The sequence below is a fragment of the Monodelphis domestica genome, chromosome 3 (genome assembly GCF_027887165.1).
Source record: "Monodelphis domestica isolate mMonDom1 chromosome 3, mMonDom1.pri, whole genome shotgun sequence".
NCBI lineage: Eukaryota > Metazoa > Chordata > Mammalia > Didelphimorphia > Didelphidae > Monodelphis > Monodelphis domestica.
The window spans coordinates 433,957,315-433,975,163 of record NC_077229.1 but is presented as its reverse complement, the minus strand read 5'-3'; the positions used below and the strand labels follow the sequence as shown (position 1 = coordinate 433,975,163).

The window sequence follows — 17,849 nt, the reverse complement described above, 5'->3', positions numbered from 1 at the left end:
CCCCTCCAACCTACTGATGCTAGAGCTAATTAATGGTGATAGAAAGGTAGGTCACCAAAGGGAAAAAGAAGAGAGTCAGGTGTTCTAAAAGCTCTTTCACGAATTGGATGATTAGCTTCCAAATAAACAGCAGTCACTGTACTGTTGTTTTGAGGGTAGATCAACCAAATTTGTTAAATATTATATAAATACCTCTGTTTTGCAAGAATATCTACCCAGAAAAACCCACTCAACTCTGAATTGTATTGGGTTTAGGTCTAGAAAAACACTATATAATTAGAAAATTTGCTCATTCATTTTGATACTTTAAGGAAACGATGGTTCAATCTGAATCAGTGGTACTCAGTTTTATGACATATTTATAATTAGTTAGCCAAAAAATATGGTTCTTTTTTTCATTGTTGTGATATAGAAATGGGCAATCTTGAAACAATATGAAAAAGGTTAATATGAAGGAGACATGTTTTGGGAACCATTGTCTATCATTACTGAAAATTAGATTTTATATTGGCTCTGAAGAGCCACTCTCCAGGGTGCTGCTGCATATTATAGTATGACACCAGTATTTTCTGGAATAGGGAAGCAAGTTAATTGACACTGGAAACCAAAATGGAAATGGCAAGTTGTTCTTTTTTTTTCCTGACTTGTGAATATTTTCAGAATTCTTCCTGTCATCTAGTATTGTTTCTTCTTTTCCAGTTATATTATATCCTCCCATGCCTATCTAAAAAATTATTGGCTTACAGGCCTGTTTTAGGGCTCCCAAGAGCCAGTGCAGTGTGGTAACTAGATAGCCAACCTCAAAGCCAGGAAGCCTTGGGTTCAAATATTACCACTGACACATACTAACTATGGGCAAGTCACTTAGCCCCTTGGAGCTTTAGACAGCCCTTTAAGATTTGAAGTTTCAGAAAAGGCATGAAACTGTATATTCTTAACAAAAACAACAAAAACCTTACCTTCTCTCTTAGAATCAATACTAAATATTGGCTCCAAGGCAGAAGAGTAGTACAGGCTAGGCAATGGGAGTTAAGTGACTTGCCCAGGATCACACAGCTAGAAAGTGTCTGAGGCCAGATGTGAACTCAGGACTTCCCATCTGCAGGCCTTAACCTGTATATTCTTCACTCAGAATTCCCTGTGCCACTGAAATCTCAGGTCCTTTCCCTCACCCTTATTACTCATGATATAATTTTTATATACTTGATTACTTCATCTCTTATTAAGAGGACCCTCCCCAATATAGAGAATTTAAATAACACCTATAAATTGGAGAATAGGCTACAGTAGGTAATTTTAAGAAACATTTAGAAATGAACTCCCAAACCTTATCATTGTCAGACAATTCAATGAATATTTTAATAAAACCTGGGATGCCGAATGTGTATTTCATATAGATGATGAAGAAAGACCTGAAGAAGGACATGCTACTAGCAAGATGCTGTTAGAATTGTGCAGTAAAAATCTATGTCTGGTTTGTTATTTTTCTGGAGAGAAAAGAATGAAGCACAGATTTAAGTGAAGAAAGAGTCATTCTAAGGATAACTTTTAAATGGATTAGAAATATATAATGCTTGGGAGGGATAAGAATAGCAAGGAGAAATTGAAAAGGCATTTATATTAGTAGAAATGAACATCACTTTTAGTGCAGGTCTAATATTTTCAATGAACAGTTAACAGTTGCCTGTAGACACTCTTGAACCAATACTGTGGGTTGTGGTTTTGTTTGTTTGCTTGTTTTTAGTTGTAGCAGATCTTTAAAAAAAAAAAAGCTTTAAGAAATAAAAATGTATGTGTTTTTTTTCCCCCTTCTCATTTGATTCAGTGTGGAGTTGAAAACATCAGAAGAGCAGAATCTCTTAATGGAAATCCATTGTTCTCTAAGGTATCCACAATGTTGCTGCTGTCTTAGTAGAACATATAGTAGAGCAGTCCTCTGAGAAACTCGAACAGAATATTGGTTTTCTCACATATTAAAACATTTTGAGTTCCAATTAATTACAAAAAATAAAAACTGAATCTCCTATACTTAAAATGTCCTCCCTTTATCCCCAATTTTTCTATTTGTGCCTCTGTGTATTTAAGGTTAATTTATTTGGGGCATTGGTGGAGAGTATTTAATTTCTAAAAACCTTCTTTGAGCTGAGGTTTTCTAGAAAAGGAAGCTTTGTAGTCATTAGTTAATAAGATTTATGAATGCATGTTAAGAGAAACCCCCAAAACAAAAACACTGTGGTGATGATCCGGGCAAACACAAAAGGAAAAATTAACTGAGGATAGAATACTCTTTTTTAGTTTTGGCTAATCTTTGTTTCTTATCATCTGTTTTTCAGGCACTGGCTGATTTGGTTCATTCACATATCAAATCAAATGAAATGTGCTCCAAGCAGTTAACTCTAAGCTGTCCGCTCTGTGTAAATCCTGTCTGCAGGGAGACAAAATCCTTCTTCACTAATCAACAGCTGTGACACATGGTCTGAGAAGCCAGTTGGATTAGTCAGGAAAAGCACTTCCTGGGGTGACCCCACAAACACCCCAAAGACCTCACATTTGGGGGGGAAATGTTAGAAGAAATAAAGGAACTAAATTACATTGCATTATCAACAGATCGTTGAGTATGCTTTGCTTGATAGTATGTAGAGAATGATTCTAAAGATCCCTCTAGAGGGAATTCTATTTTTATGTACTTAATATGCTGTGAACATTCACATTTTATTCTTCCAAGTATAGTGATGTGCTTTAAGTATTGTGAGCTTGATAGCCAGTTGGCTGTTTGATTTAAATAATAAACAGATGGATTTTTAAAGACTTCTTGGATTCTAGAGACCCATTTGAAATACAGATTTTGGTTTCATCACCAAAGAAATTTTGCATCAGTACAGATGAGGCCATTCCATATGGGCTATAGGATGACTGAGCTTTGTTTACATTTTCATTCATCTTCGTTTCATCAAAAATGTATCTCGCTCTGAAAAACCTAAACTGAAGGTTACCCAGGGTTCTTTCCAGGGCCTACCAGTTGCATCATGTCATTGGGAGTGAGTTTTGGTGCCTGTATCCACCAGTGATCTGCCAGCAGTTTGCCAGGAAGCCGGTCTTTTCACTTTTTTGCAAATTGTTTTTTCATTAGTAATTGTGAAATGTATTGATTTTAAATCCCCTGAGATTCTGAGATCCCATTGGGTAAAGATTGCAAACAACATAAAAATATTTTGTCTATCATGAATAACTATGGAAATTCATGATGGCATGAGGAATGCTCATGGTCTTTCCTGCTGGCCTCTGGAAGTTTGTGTTCTTGAGAAATGATGTTACTGAGGAATTTTGATAATTGATTCCTTGACTTTTAATTTTTCTCCCCAAACCCCAGTGAACATCTCTGTGCAAATTCTCTTCTGTCTGGGATGAATTTTTCCATTCTACATAGATTTATTTTGAAAATTATTTTTTTGATACAAATATTTTGTAATCTTGAGGTCTCAGGTAAAAATACCTCCCCCATGCAACAATGATGTCAGATAATCAGATCTGACATGTTCTGATTTAAATGGATTAAAATTCACTGTCAATCACATACACAGAAGAATTTGTAATGATCTCTATTTTCCTTCTTTCTTTCAAAGCCTAATACTTCATGTTCTTCAAAAGAGATTTTCTCTGTTTGATTTTTTAAAAAAGTTCAGAAAATAGGAGTAATCTTCAGAGGATTTATAGATCTTCTATATTCAGGATTTGCTGGATTAATAAATATTACGACATAAGTGAAGTTTCTTTGGAGGTATATAGATGATATTGAACCAGTTTAATTCATGTTGTCTAAAGTCAAAATGATATAATAGGAGGAAATTACTGCAAGGCACGTAAAAAATGTCTCACACTTTTGTTTTTCTAGTAGTAGTCCTATCCATAACTTAGAATCAGTATTAGTTACCTTGGTGAAAAAAAAAAAGGTGGGGAGGCAGCTAGTGGCTCAGTGGATTGAGAGCCAGGCCTAGAGATGGGAGGTCCTGGGTTCAAATTTGACCTCAGACACTTCCCAACTATGTGACCCTGGGCATGTCACTTAGGTTCCATTGACTAGCCCTTACTGCTCTTCTGCCTTGGAGTCAATACTATGTATTGACTCCAAGGCAGAAGATAAGGGGCTAAAAAAAGGGGGGGGGGGGAGAAGACAAGGAGAAGCTGAATTTCAACCATTTGGCAAAAAAGAAAATAAATTGGCTTTTTTACTAGGGGAACTGTTTTTGTAGTTTAACTTGATTCTGAATAGAAGCCCATGATTAGACCCCAGTTGTTAGGATGTTATAAAGAACTATTTATTGTTGAAGGCACTTCTTTTGAGCTTCGATTTGGAATCTGGTGCTGTACTGAGTGTCACATCATACAGAACGAGTAGTATCCAACTCATTTTACCCCCTTCCCCCCCAAACTGGTCCAAGCCTTCTAGTCAGTGACTCTGGTCTGGTTGAGAGAATTTAAAGGCTGATTGAGCCTAGCCAGGTTGGCAGCACTCCAGACACTCAGGAGGGAAGCAGAGCCACCCTTAGATTCTCTGCAGCCAAGATCTGTACTTGCTTTTCCAGCCTCTGACTTTCTTTCCCGTGTCCAGTTTGTCCCTGAAGTCTACATTGAACAAGGAACTTTAGGCATTAATCTGGACCAAGATTCTTGGTGTTGACTTGGAACCAGGCCAGCTTCCAGTACTAAGGCACTGGGGCGACATTTATTTGGATCTTTGCCCATAGCACTGGGTCCTTTTTACAGGCTAACCCTGATGGCTGTTGAATTACTACATGCTCGGTCCAGTGTTTGGTAGGACCGAATTATTCATCGGCCTTTTTGGGCCAATAATAGCTAGACTGAGAAGTGTTTGCTTGGTTGTCAACCTCAGGATTACAAATGTCTGCCTTGGGTAATTAGCGCTAAAATACTGCCGGCTCTCCCCAGACTAAGCTCCCGTGGAGTACCGACTTCAAAATGATGAAGCAACTGCTTCTAAAGTTTGAAAGAGCTTTGGCTCGGCCAGATTAGCGTACGCTTCAGAACCTCCTTCTGTACTATTCCTTGGGGATGCAACCCCTTAGAGATTATACAGCCCCACTGCCACCGTCCACCTGTCTATTACTTCTTGTAAGTCCTCACTTTATAACATTTGAGGAAAAGTCTGCTTTGAAAGTCTTTTATGCTTTCCCCCGGACGGGGTATTTGCTAAATAAGACCTTCCGGCTTCCTGTTGCTGTTCATTAAGGAGTTAATTAATAATCATTTTCTCTGATAACTTCCATGTACCTGTCGGTGTACAGCACTAACATAAGTTAGACGTTTCACTAACTCCCAGAATGCCATTGTCCTGCCCTTTTCCCAGATGCCTCGTAGGCTGTCCCGCAGCAGCATTGTGATGGTGAAGGGACAAGAAAGAAAGAACGGTTGGTGCCATGTTGCCAAAGCTTTGGCTCAGAAGGGACACTGTACAGAAAGCACTGGAACAGCATATTCTCTTTACAGACATATTTTTTATTTTGTTTTTAAAGCCCTACTTTCTGTTTTAGTAACTAAGACAGTAGGACAAAGGCAAGGCACATGGGCTGAGGACTTGCCCAGGGACACACAGATAGGAAGTGCCTGAGGCCCGATTTGAATCCAAGTCTTTCCACTTCCAGGCCTGGTGCCACCTAACTGCCCTTAGGAGTCATTGATATATAATGAAAAGTAGGACATAGTGTTTCATGAAAGTTGTCACCTCTCAAATACATATTTTCCTTCTCTTTTTTTTTCTGAATAAATTTGCTGATTTAATGTGAGATAAGACAGATAGGCCAAGGCTACCATTTTGGAAGTGAGGTGGGAAGGGAGCAGAACTAAACCAGTCATGTGATCCAGGAGCCTACGATCAAAACTATTTTCATGACAGTATTAAATTTTAATTTCTAATAGGATAAATGGCAATAGATGTAATCCACCTAAGAAAAGCTCTTTTGGGGTGAGGGTCCTCAATTTTTCTTAACTCATACCTTCTTCTTAGAATTGATACTAAGTATTGGTTTGAAGGCAGAAGAGCAGTGAGGGCTAGGCAGTTGGGGCTAAGTGACTTTACCAGGGACACACAGCCAGGAAGGGTCTGAAATCACATTTGAATCCAGGACTTTCTATCTCCAGATCTGACTCTCTCCACTGAGCCACCTAGCTGCTTTCCTCAGTCAGTTTTAAGACTGGAAAGAAAGTCTTGAGACAAAGAAGTTTGAGAACTATTGTTCTAGACAATATAGGTCGCTTTGATATATATAGTTTTTTTACAAATTTGTGTGTGGCGTTCAAGAAACCATAACTGAAATGCAGCCAGCTGCAGATGTATTTAGATATGCAGAACCTGACATTTAAAATGTGTGAAGAATTATTCAGCCAAGAGGAGAGGAAGACCAGAATGAATGCCAGTGAGTAGGGGCAGGTTGAGACCCTCATCCATCCCAGAGTTCAAAATAACCACATGGCCCCTGCAGGCAAGGGAAGCTCTTCTCCATTCTGCTCTTCCCTCCTCCCAAGGGTGGTTGCTTTGGCAGAAAGCCAGATTACTAAGGATAAGCTGCAGCTGGGGACAGGGAAAAATTAGGGGCTGTACCTTAAAATTGAGGACATCTGGTAGTCTTAACAACCAAAATATGTTTGTGTGTGCACATGAATGTTCATGTTAAGAGAATCCTCAGCGTTAGTAGATTGTTACAGGTATTCAAAGCCAGGATCAGTTTGGCATCATTGTTTCTGTGGATCTTGTATTCAACTAATTTTCCTTGAAAGTGCTTCCTGAAAAGCCCTGACCCTGCAGATGCATGATGGTAGCTGGGGGAAAGAGCTGAGCCAATTTAAGAGCCTAAAAACAGAATTTAAATTTAATGATGGCTTCAGAGACTCCCAATGAAAATTAATTTCTCAGTTCTCATCAGAAAGATATGAACTCAGAACATTTTGAACTATTAAACAATGACTTATTTTCTGTTTTTATTCACATGATATCTGCACATTTAAAAGGTAATTTTTTTGGGGGGGGGTTTATAGAGATTTTAATTAATAATACAACGAGTAATCAAAGAAAGAGAGAGACAGTAAGAAAGGAATAAGTATGAAGGGCCTCAAAGCCAACATGGCCTAGACCTGAGTTTTAAAAGAGAAATCAGTCAGTTTTTTTATAACTCATCATAAGATCTGTCTAAGTAAGGATTTCTAATGACACCAGACCAGCAGCATCTCAGCTGCTTTCACCAGCTCCCTCCTCCATCTGAATGTTTCAGAAGCAGTCTCCTCAGAATGAGTTTAAAAGGTAATTTTAAACGCACTATCTACACTTTGAAAACACAACTCTAAAGCTTTACTGTAATTATCTTGTAGATGAGAAAACTTTAGAGCTCATCAGGATTCTAAATATCCAAACCAACAGAAATGAAGTGACTTGCCCAAGATTGTATAACAAGTGTTAGTTGTAGAACTATAATTAAACCCCATTTCTCCTGTCTGCTCTTCTCCACTACTGCAAAATTCCAGTCTAGGAAATGTTTTAGTGCATTTCTGTGTACATATTTCAATCATTTCATAAAATAAGTTTAAGTGGACAGATTTTGTCATGAACCAGAATTCTGCTTTAGCCAGGGCCATTAAAAAGTCGTATTTAACAATAAGTCTCTAAATCCTAATTATTATTACATTGTTAATGTTGAACTTGAATGTTCTTTCTTACCGAGTATTGCTAGTTAAATAAAAACAATTGTTCTTGACACTTTTTTTAATGCATTAAGTTTTTCTTTCTGACTTGTACATATGAGAGCATATGTACTCTAACATTTCCCCCTATTTGATTGCTTTGAGTGTTGCTTTTCTTAAGATATCTTGGAAATATCATAGTTTTTAATCTAGAATCATCGGTCTCCATTTTAATATAAAGCTATTGGCTGAATGAATTCTATCAGTTGTCACTGAAATGGATGTTAGAATCAAAAACATTTTTTTGGGGGGAAGAAACTTCATGTTTAGTCTGAGATAGTTATTTAAAAAAAAAAAGAAATTACAGAAAGGCTGCTTTTCATTTGTTGCCTACCACTCCCTTAGTGACAATTGCCATTTGAGGCTTTCCTTTCCAGATATACAGCATATTTTCTTACAACGGCAAATATACCAGCTGATCCAAAAGGCCCTATGATCTGAGGACATATAGGCCTTCCTATCGCAGACATCCAAGTGAAATCTGAGGAAAAGAGTTCAACTTTTACGACACTAAAAACTAGGACTAGATATGCAGATTCGTGCAGCGTTCTAAGATTTTAGCTCTCCTTTTGTTGGGTTCAGTCAAATATTTTTTAAATTCCTGAAGTCCTGATGATCAGTGAATATTGACATCTGACCTCTTTTTTGTAGTTTTCACAAATATATGAATATCTATATATTCATATTTATATTTTCCCCCAAAGTACTCTCCTAGTGACCCACTGCAATGGAGAGGTTGCCCTGGGTTCTTAAAGACTGTGCCGGTGAATAGGAAGCTCTGGCAGGTCCCTAGTGGTGGACAGTATGCCCTCTGAGGCTTTGCCCAGCCCAGTTTTTGGAGAGGCTCATCCCCAGAGGAAGGTGGGAGGGGGAAGTCGCCTGAGCTGTGGAGGGATTGTGGCCTCGTTTGGCAGAGGGAGCACCCACATTAAAGAGATTCCCAATCTTTGAAGAGTAAGGGAAGATGCCTCATTGGCCCAGTTAATAGAAAAGCCAGAAGAGGAGCGCCATACCTTCATTTGTTCCCCTTCCCCCCAAAGCATTAGCCACCCATAAATGAGCCTGCTAGGAAGCCCCGGAAAGAAAATACGCCTGCCTTCTCACGGGCACCTCCCACTACGGGGTCCGGAGGAAAGGAGTCCACTCCGCAGCGCGGGAGGACGTCGCACCACGTGACAGACACCATTTGGGGTTGGTCTGGTTGGGGGTTTTTCCAAGCCGCAAAGGTACTGCTCTCAATGTTTACTTCATTGGTGCCATTTCCACGATAACAATTCTGGCAGAGGCAAAGGCAAACCTTGTGATTTACAGGATTGCCCGAGGAAAGGAGGCACAGAACTGACCAGGGCGATGGCACTTGGGCTCCTTTCTGAATGCAGCCCATTGTTCTGACGATCATCACAACGTCTTTCTCCTCAGAGCCGCATCATCGGATCCCTCTGCCTCCCATTTCACGGTTTCTGTTTTTCCTGAAGCAAAGCCTCCCCCCCCCCCCCCCAGGCTGCCGTCCATAGACAAGCATTCTCTTATTCCTTGTGTCAGTTGGATGGTGGCATATTTTTACTAAAATATAGAAACGCACACTTGCAACTTCTAGCAGACCCCAAGGCCCTTTCTGCCCCCCCCCGCCCCCCCGCTATTTCTCGAGTCAATTCATAGTGTATATAGCTTTTTCTTTTGTCTCCAAGTCACAATTACCCTTTGCTACAATCCTTTCATCCTTAAGAGATCTTTTCTAGAGCCTCTAAAGGGCAAGTACCAAGTTGAGCCATGGGGTATCCAAAAGAAGGGACGACACCACCAACTACATTAAAGAAAATCTTTTCCTTACATCGTAGAATCAGTACTGTATATTGGCTCCAAGACAGGAGAGCAGGAAGGACTAGGCAATGAAGATTAAATGACTTGCCCAGGGTCACACAGCTAGGAAGTATCTGAGGTCACACTTGAACCCGGGACTTCCTTTCTCTAGGACTGGCTTTCAATCCACTGAGCTACCTAACTGCCCCACCACCGCTACGTTTTTGAGAGCTGGTTGTCTCTCTGGGAGCATCAAAGACATCCTGTTGGACCTGTTTAGGATACGCTGTAGCTTCTCAAAACTATATATGGAAGCTTGGTTACTGTTACACAGTTAGAAATAAATAAATGGATGCCCCACTCTAAGGATATGTTCATTGGAAGGCTTCTTCTAACTGTTATTTCTGTCTGCATTAGCACCATCTGGACCAAATTATTCCCAGATCAGGTTTCACTGACAGCTGACTGGTTTGCCATCAAATGCAGTAAGAAGCAGAGATTAGGCTCAAGGAGATAACAGCAATCTTGTGGAGGAGGTCTCATGACTGGGATGGCAAAGAGACTTCTAGACCTAGATACGCAGAAGGGAATTATCCTTTAGGAGGGGAAATTGTTACAGGCTCTCCGACAGGGACACCTGAGTGATTAAAACACCTGAGTCACTGAATTTACTAAAGTAAAAAGTCTTTGACTTTGGGGAGACTGGAATATATGATCCCTGTGATTAAAAAAAAAGTATTTGTAGCCATTAAATTTCTGATTCTCTAAAGGAAAAAATATTAGCATAATTTTGATCTTTTCAGAGTAAAGAGAAAGTGGAATTGAGTTTAAATGCCAATAATACATATTGGGAACAATTTGACCTTTATTTTTAGCCTTGACCTGATTTTACATCTTAATGCTGCTATAAAAGACCCATAAAACTGGATCAGGTTTCTGTGGAATGTGGTGGAATTTCCATTTTCTGTAGATTATTTTTAAAAAACTACATACAAAGCAGGATCGGTAAGCCATCTTAGATTGTGAAGGTGTCATTCCTGAGACAGGGTGTTGGACAATTTTGCTTGGTCTTATTTAAGACTCGAATTCTGTTCCTTTCAGTATGATGAAACTTCATTTCCCTTCCTGCCTTGGGATGTATATTTTGCAAGGGAAAGCAGGTACTATGAGGGAGAAAATGCTAAAGAAGAAATGAGGCAAATTACTTCTCAGACTTGGGCAACAGAGTGATTAGTTGGAGTTACATCCCTTCAGCCATGGAGATAATGGTTTGGGGGAATAAATATCTGTTGGATGGCAGCCAGGGCAAAGCGTGTTCCTGTGAGAAGCATGTGTTCTGCCTGCCTAAGGGTTCACAGGGAAAGCTTCAGGCTGCACAGCAGATAGTGGGTCTCAGAATGCAGCTTATTTGGCCCTAAGTGGCCTTACCTTCTTGTAAGAAGTGAGACCACTGCACCTCCATAGTTGGCATAATAGTTACCTACAGAGATATGGATTTCAAGAGTACTAGGTGCTATTTTTTTAAATGGTAGGCAGTACCCTTGGCAGAAGGGGTTGGTGGCATTATTGGATATAGGGGTCAGAACGACCTAATTCAAATCCTGCTTTAGATACTGTGTGACCCAGTGTAAGTCACTTAATCTCCCCATGCCTCAGTTTCTTCATCTGTAAATAATGAGATTAGGTTTGATGATCTTTAAGGACCTTTCTAGCCATAAATCTGTCATCCTGTGGTATTCATTTCTCCTTCCCCTCAGTTTTAAGAGGTTCAAGTCCAAATGCTTAAGAACCTTCTTAATAGGTACCAATTTGGGATTTGCAGCCCCCAGTCTCCCACCTTCCTCACCATGTTTTTCCCTCTGTGTAATCAGTGAATATTTAGGTCTTGATATATATGAGACTCTGAGCATCTGCAGAAAGCATGTACAACATAAAGCTCAGAACCTAGGAACTTCCCTCTCACACTCATACTTTTTCTTCTTAATATCAAAATAAAGGAAGCTGGACAAGACTTGGAAAGTCTGGCATATTTCCCAGAACAGCTAAAGAAATTATGACTGGTAGACTGGGGTCTTGGAAGGGTCCTTAGAAGCATCAATCTGAATTTTTTCTGTATCAGTGGTCTATAGCTGGAATATCATGGTTTTGAAACCTTGATGTGGCACAGCTTTCTAGGTGGAGAAATACAGTATAGTAAGAGGAGGTTGTACATGTTCAGACTCTGATCCATTGACACCGGCTTTCTTGCTGTTCCAGGAACACAGCTTTCCATCTTCTAGTTCTGGGCATTTTCACTGTCTGTTCCCCATATCCAGCGCTTTCTCCTTTCTCATCTCCATCCCCTGGCTACCCTGGATTCTTTCAAATTTCAGTTAAAATCCCACCTTTTGGAAGAAGCCTTTCCTAATTATCTTTAAGTGACTTCCCCTGAGGGTTTATCCAGTTTATCCCGTATCTGTTTCATGTGTACATATTTATTTGCATGTTGTCTCTCCCTCTAGACTGTGAGTTCTTTGAGAGCAGGGATTGTCTTTGCCTTTCTTCTTCATACATCCAGCTTTCTTACCATAGTCTTGCATGTAATAGGTGCTTTATAAAGATTTGTTAAGAAGTTTAGATCCTATATGAAAGGAGTTAATTTCTAGACGTACAGAAAGCACTCATGACTACTCTTATATGAGAGTCTCTACGTGTGAACTTCAAGGGCATTTTTATAAGGCACCCTCAGTGGTTTTTTTCCCCTTCTAATTCGGTTCTGAGAACCATGAAAGAAAGCCACTATTCCATCTTAAAGTCATGAGAGATAAATTTGAGAAGGGCTTGGTATAGGCAGATGAGCACTTTACATTTATCTTTTCTAGCTGAGCCTAGTGGCACAAACCTATAATTTCAGCTGCCTTAGAAGCAGCTGACATTAGTTGGTCTCAAGCTTGGGAATTCTGAACTGTGGTAGACTGTACCCATTGGGTGTCTGCACTAAGTATGGCAGCAATATGGTGTGTCCTTGGGAGCAGAGAGCCATTTGGTTGTCTAGGAAGGGGCAAGCCTGTCCAGTTTAGAAATGGAGCAGATCAAAGCCTAAGAGTAGCCACTTCTAGCCTGGGCAAGATGAGTAGACCTAATAATGAAAAAAAAAAGTTCCCTCTGTCTTCCTGTTGCTTTCAATAATACTATTTGCCAGCAAAAGTTGTGAGGAGAAAATGGAAGTGAAAATTCCCTGAAAAGAAAAACAAGTATTTTTGAAATGGCAATTATTATTATTATTATTATTTTATTTCATTCTTAGAGAGGTAGCTAGGTGGTTCTGTGGATAGAGAGCCATCTGGAGATGTGAGTCCTAGAGGTTAAAATCTGGCCTTAGACACTTCCTAGCTGTGCGATCCTGGGCAAATCACTTAAACCCCGGTTGTCTATCCCTTACCAATTTTCTGCTTTGGAACCAATAGTATAGATTCGAAGTCAGAAGCTAATGGTTTTAAACAATTCAGTTTTAGGATTCTCAGTGGCATCCTGGTATACCAAGATATAAGCAAGCATTCTTTGGAAAGACTGACTATGTGCTAGGAAGTTTCTTATTACACATTGGAAGAAATGGTTAGATATTGGAGGTGATAAATCCACAAGTTTTATTCAGCTCCTACTATGTGCCAGGCTGGGAAGCTCAGTGGCACAGTGGATAGAGTGCTGCACCTGAAGTCAGGGAGATTCATCTTCTTGAGTTCAAACCTGGCCTCAGACATTTATTATTAGCTTTGTGACCCTGGGCAAATCAGCAACCACTTTTTGCCTCAGTTCCTCATCTCTGAAATGAGCTAGAAAAGGAAATGGCAAGCACTTCAGTTTCCTTTCCAAGAAATCCCAAATGGGGTCAGGAAGAGTGGGACAAGACTGAGCAACAAAAGCCTGCCTGGCAAATGCTGGCTCTTGGGGATCCAAGTACAAAAGTGAGGTAGTTCCTGCCCTCAGGGAGTTTACATGGACCACTGAATGAATCTGAAAGTTCAGAGAAAGCTCCTCGAATACTCTCGGTGCCAAATTAGATACCTGGGAAATTAATGATTAGTGCTTTGTGGCTGGCGGTCTGGTAATTCAGTTTGTGATTCCTTCCGACCTCTTATTTTACCTTCGCTTCCTCTTTACTGTCTCTTTCAATTCAACAAACATTTATTAAGGACCTACAATGTAGAAGGCTAATTACCACCTTGACAGAGAGTGAACAGGTAAAGAGTGAGGAAACAGGCTCAGATAGATCATCCTCTACTTACAACTAAGTCTGGTAAGAGGTTGAGATTGTATCAGGGAACAGGCGGAGATGATAGATTTGAGTCGGTTGGGGGATGACCAGTGGATTCTACTTAGTCCTGCTGCCCTTGTTACTATAGGTGACTGAGAGTTGATTGCACCTCTATGGTCATCGTCTATATGCCTTACTGTCCCGATTTATGCCTTGGACATCAGTCCCACCTCTCAGTGGCATAGAGTTCTCTCTATAAAAGCTGGGGTAGTCTCCAGCTTAAGTACCTGCTGTAGCTCTACACAATTGTTCCTTTAAGGAGGGGTCAGCAGGGGATGTGCTCCTTTCTCTTTCTCTTGCCCATGTCCACTCTAACCCATCGAGAGCCTGGGCCAAGGCCAAGTTGCCTATCAATATTTCAAAGTAGTGATGGTATAAAATTTATGGACGATGAACAAAGGACAATTCCCTGAAGTGATGATCCTGCTGAGAAGTAATATTGGCTGAAAGGAGATTTCCCACTTTGAGACAGTGTGAAATCAAGTGCCCACCTGAAGAAGTCCTTTATACTCTCCAGGCTCTGAGCTCAGTGGAGAGAGAAATTTGACCTGGTTTCAAATCCCACCTACAACTGTTAATTTATTTGGTTATCTATTAACAGTCTCCTGGCAGCTTACTTTTATGTTTAAAATTAAGTGCATGATTGATTAGTTTTGAGAACAGTGATGGGATGTTGTTCTATACTTGAGCCAATCCATTAGTGGGCTCTCTCATTACTGATTTCTTTTTCCCCCTACTTCTCTTGGTGCATTGTGTGTGTGTGTGTGTGTGTGTGTGTGTGTGTGTGTGTGTGTGTGTGTGTAGGAGTGTGTGGGCACATGTGCTTGCACTTGAAAGGAAAGAAGTTGGAGGACAGGAAAACAAATTTCTCCATGAAAACAGAGTGATGATAGAATTCTGTTACTCCCTTAATACTATAATAATAAATTTACCTAGAAAGATTTTATTTAAAAATGTTTTAAAAATAATTTTTATGAAATAATTTTTTATTTTGAATTTAAACATAAAATAAATAAACCCAGAGGATATTTCCACAAGTACAGAATACAAAAGAGTACTGTTTACGAAACTATGAGTCTCTATTTTATACTGTTTTGTTTTAAAGAAACTGTAAATTCCCCATATTTGCTTTTTAACCTTCTTTACAATTTTTTTAAATGGATCTCTTCCTTAATTCCTTTCCACACTCCTCCACTAAAGAATCAAGAAAACAAAACCATTATTTCAGACATGTATAGATAAGACATTTTTACATTGTTCCTGTCATATATGTGTATATAGGTATGTGTGTTTATATGTATATATATATATATATATATGGATATGTGTATAGATGTGTTTAAATTATGTGTGTTTAGGTTTATATATATTTCAATTTGTACTGTCACTATATTGCCTCTTTATCAGGAAGTGGGTAGAATGTTCTTTCAGAAGTTCTCTGGAATCCTGGTCATTGTGTTGATTAGTGTTCACAAGTCTTTCAAAATTGTTTGTCATTACAAAATTTCCATTATTGAATGAATTGTTCTGTTTCTTCTCACTTCCCTCTGCATCAGTTTTTACAAGTTTTCCCAGGTTCCTCTCATAATCATATACCATAACTTGTTTAGTCATTCTCCAAATTATGGATATCCCATCAGTTTCCAATTCTTTGCTACCAGAAACAGAGCTGCCATAAATATTTTTTACAGGTGGCACAGTGGATACACAGTGCTGGATATGGCATCTACAAAACTCATCTTTGTGAATTCAGATCTGGTCTCAGATGCATACTAGTCCTGTGACGCTGGGGAACTCACATCACCCTATTTGCCTTAGTTTCCTCTACTATAAAATGATTTGGAGAAGGAAATGACAAACCACTCTAGTACTTTTGCCAAGAAGATCCCAAATAACACCAGGAAGAATTGGCCATGACTGAAATGAATGAACAACAAAAAGTAAGTAGTTTGATATGGATTTTCCCCCTATTTCTTTGATCTCTTTGAGGTAGAGACTTCATAGTGATATTCCTAGGGCTGAATTAATTTTAAACCAGTTTAATTACTTTAGAGTCAGTTCTAGAATGTCTGCAACAATTCATAGCTCCACTAACAGTATATTAATGTATATGTTTTCACACAATTCCTCCAACATTTGCAATTATCTTTTTTTGGTCAACTTTGCCTATTTGAAGGGTGTGAGGTAGAACATTGAAGTTGTTTTAATTTGCATTTTTCTAATTATTAGTGATTTAGAGCATCTTTATATGACTACTGATAGCTTGGATTTCTTCTAAAAACTGCTTGCTCTTATCCTTTGATCATTTACCAATTGGGGAATGGCTCTTATTTTTATAATTTTGAATCAGTTCCCTATATTTTAGAAATGAAGCTTTTATCAGAGAAACTCGCTACAAAGATTTGTGCAGATTTAAAAAATTTTATGCAATCAAAATCATCCATTTTAGGACTTCCAGGTAAACATGGCTGCAATCTAGACACAAATTGTTTCCTCTCCCCTGGCACAGAATGAAATAGACTACTTCAAAAGAACATAAAAATCATCTTTCGAAGAATGGAGGGACTCTAAAATAGGGCACAGCAACAAAGGTACGTGGGGTTTGAACATTTCCACTCTATAAGAAAAAGAAAAAGCTCACACCCAAATGTGAGCTGAACTACCTTCCCTCACCTCACCTATGGAACCAGAGTAGGGACCAGCACGGACACCAAAGACAGCGAGTGAGTGAGGAACGTCTATGTAGTGACTGAGTCGGGGCACACCAGGGTCCTTGGGATCTAACGAGGACTGCCAGGGAACTACCCCTCAGAGTGGATTCACAGGAGACCCCTGCACACTGGAGAGCACACAGACCATGGAGGCTCTTGCAAACTGCGAACGCTGTGGAGACTCTGGAAACTGCCTGAGGCAAAAGCTCCACTCCTTGCTGTAGTGGGGGGGGGGCACACCATGGTCCCTGGTAGACTGTTTCACAGGAGACTCCTGCACACGGGAAAGAAGAGACCACAGACCACACGGGCAGGTGTGCTAACAAACTGCAGAGGCTGCTGCAGAAGAACTGGCTTGAGGCAAAAGTACCAAAACCCGCCTATCTCACTCAGACCTCTGACTAAAAAGGAAAGGGAAAACCACCAAAGGGATGGTTCATAGTGCCCAAGATCAACCCTCTAAGAAGAAAGGGGAAAAAGTGACTAATAAAACTTTTACGGAGGGAAAACCCAGGCTACAGAGGAAAAAGAGGATGAAATGCAAACAAAATCAAAACATCCCCCCCCCCCCCAATGGAAATTGTCCACAAGCTCTGGAAGAACTCAAAATGGAGCTTATTCAAAAGATGGAAACCTTCTGGCAAGAAAAATGGGAAAAAATTCAGAACGAGGTCAACAGTCTGATAGACAAGAACTCCCAATTGGAGAAACAGCTGGAAGCCTCAAACAGCAGGGCAGACCAAACTGAAAAGCAAAACCAGTCCTTAAAGACCAGAATTAAGCAACTGGAAGACAATGATCTTGCAAAAAAGCAAGAATTAATAAAGCAAAGTCAAAAAATTAATGAATTAGAAGAAAACATAAAATATCTCACTGACAAGGTGACAGACCAGGAAAACAGAGGAAGGAGAGACAATTTGAGAATCATTGATCTTCCTAAAAAACAAACAGAGATTAACAAAAATCTCTATGCCATACTACAAGAAATCATTGAAGAGAATTGCCCTGATATTTTCAACAAGGGGGCAAAATAGAAATAGAAAGGGTTCATAGAGCACCCTCTATAATAAATCCCCAAAAGACAACCCCCAGGAATGTAATCACCAAATTCAAGAGCTTCCAAGCTAAGGAGAAAATCTTACAAGAAGCTAAAAAGAGAAACTTTAGACACAGAGGAGCACCAATAAGGAATACACAAGACCTAGCAGTGGCCACACTAAAAGACTGCAAAGCCTGGAACATGATATTCAGAAAGGCAAGAGAACTGGGTCTTCAACCAAGAATCAGCTACCCAT

At 39.6% G+C, this 17,849-nt stretch overlaps 1 protein-coding gene across 2 annotated transcripts in view; it reads left to right on the top strand.

Moving 5' to 3' along the window:
- FECH (ferrochelatase) overlaps positions 1-7,763 on the top strand; it is a 56,579-nt gene extending 48,816 nt beyond the window's left edge. Inside the window, exons 10-12 of one of the 2 annotated variants that reach the window (XR_008917846.1) lie at positions 1,826-1,885; positions 2,334-7,023; positions 7,313-7,763. Coding sequence is in view for 1 of the 2 variants with exons in the window: in XM_007487537.3 (XP_007487599.1) it covers positions 1,826-1,885; positions 2,334-2,468 (195 nt within the window). In the remaining variant the exon portion in view is untranslated. Of the gene's footprint in view, positions 1-1,825; positions 1,886-2,333 lie in introns of both variants that reach the window. The other variant, XM_007487537.3, reaches the window with a different exon arrangement.
- Positions 7,764-17,849: the final 10,086 nt, after the last annotated feature.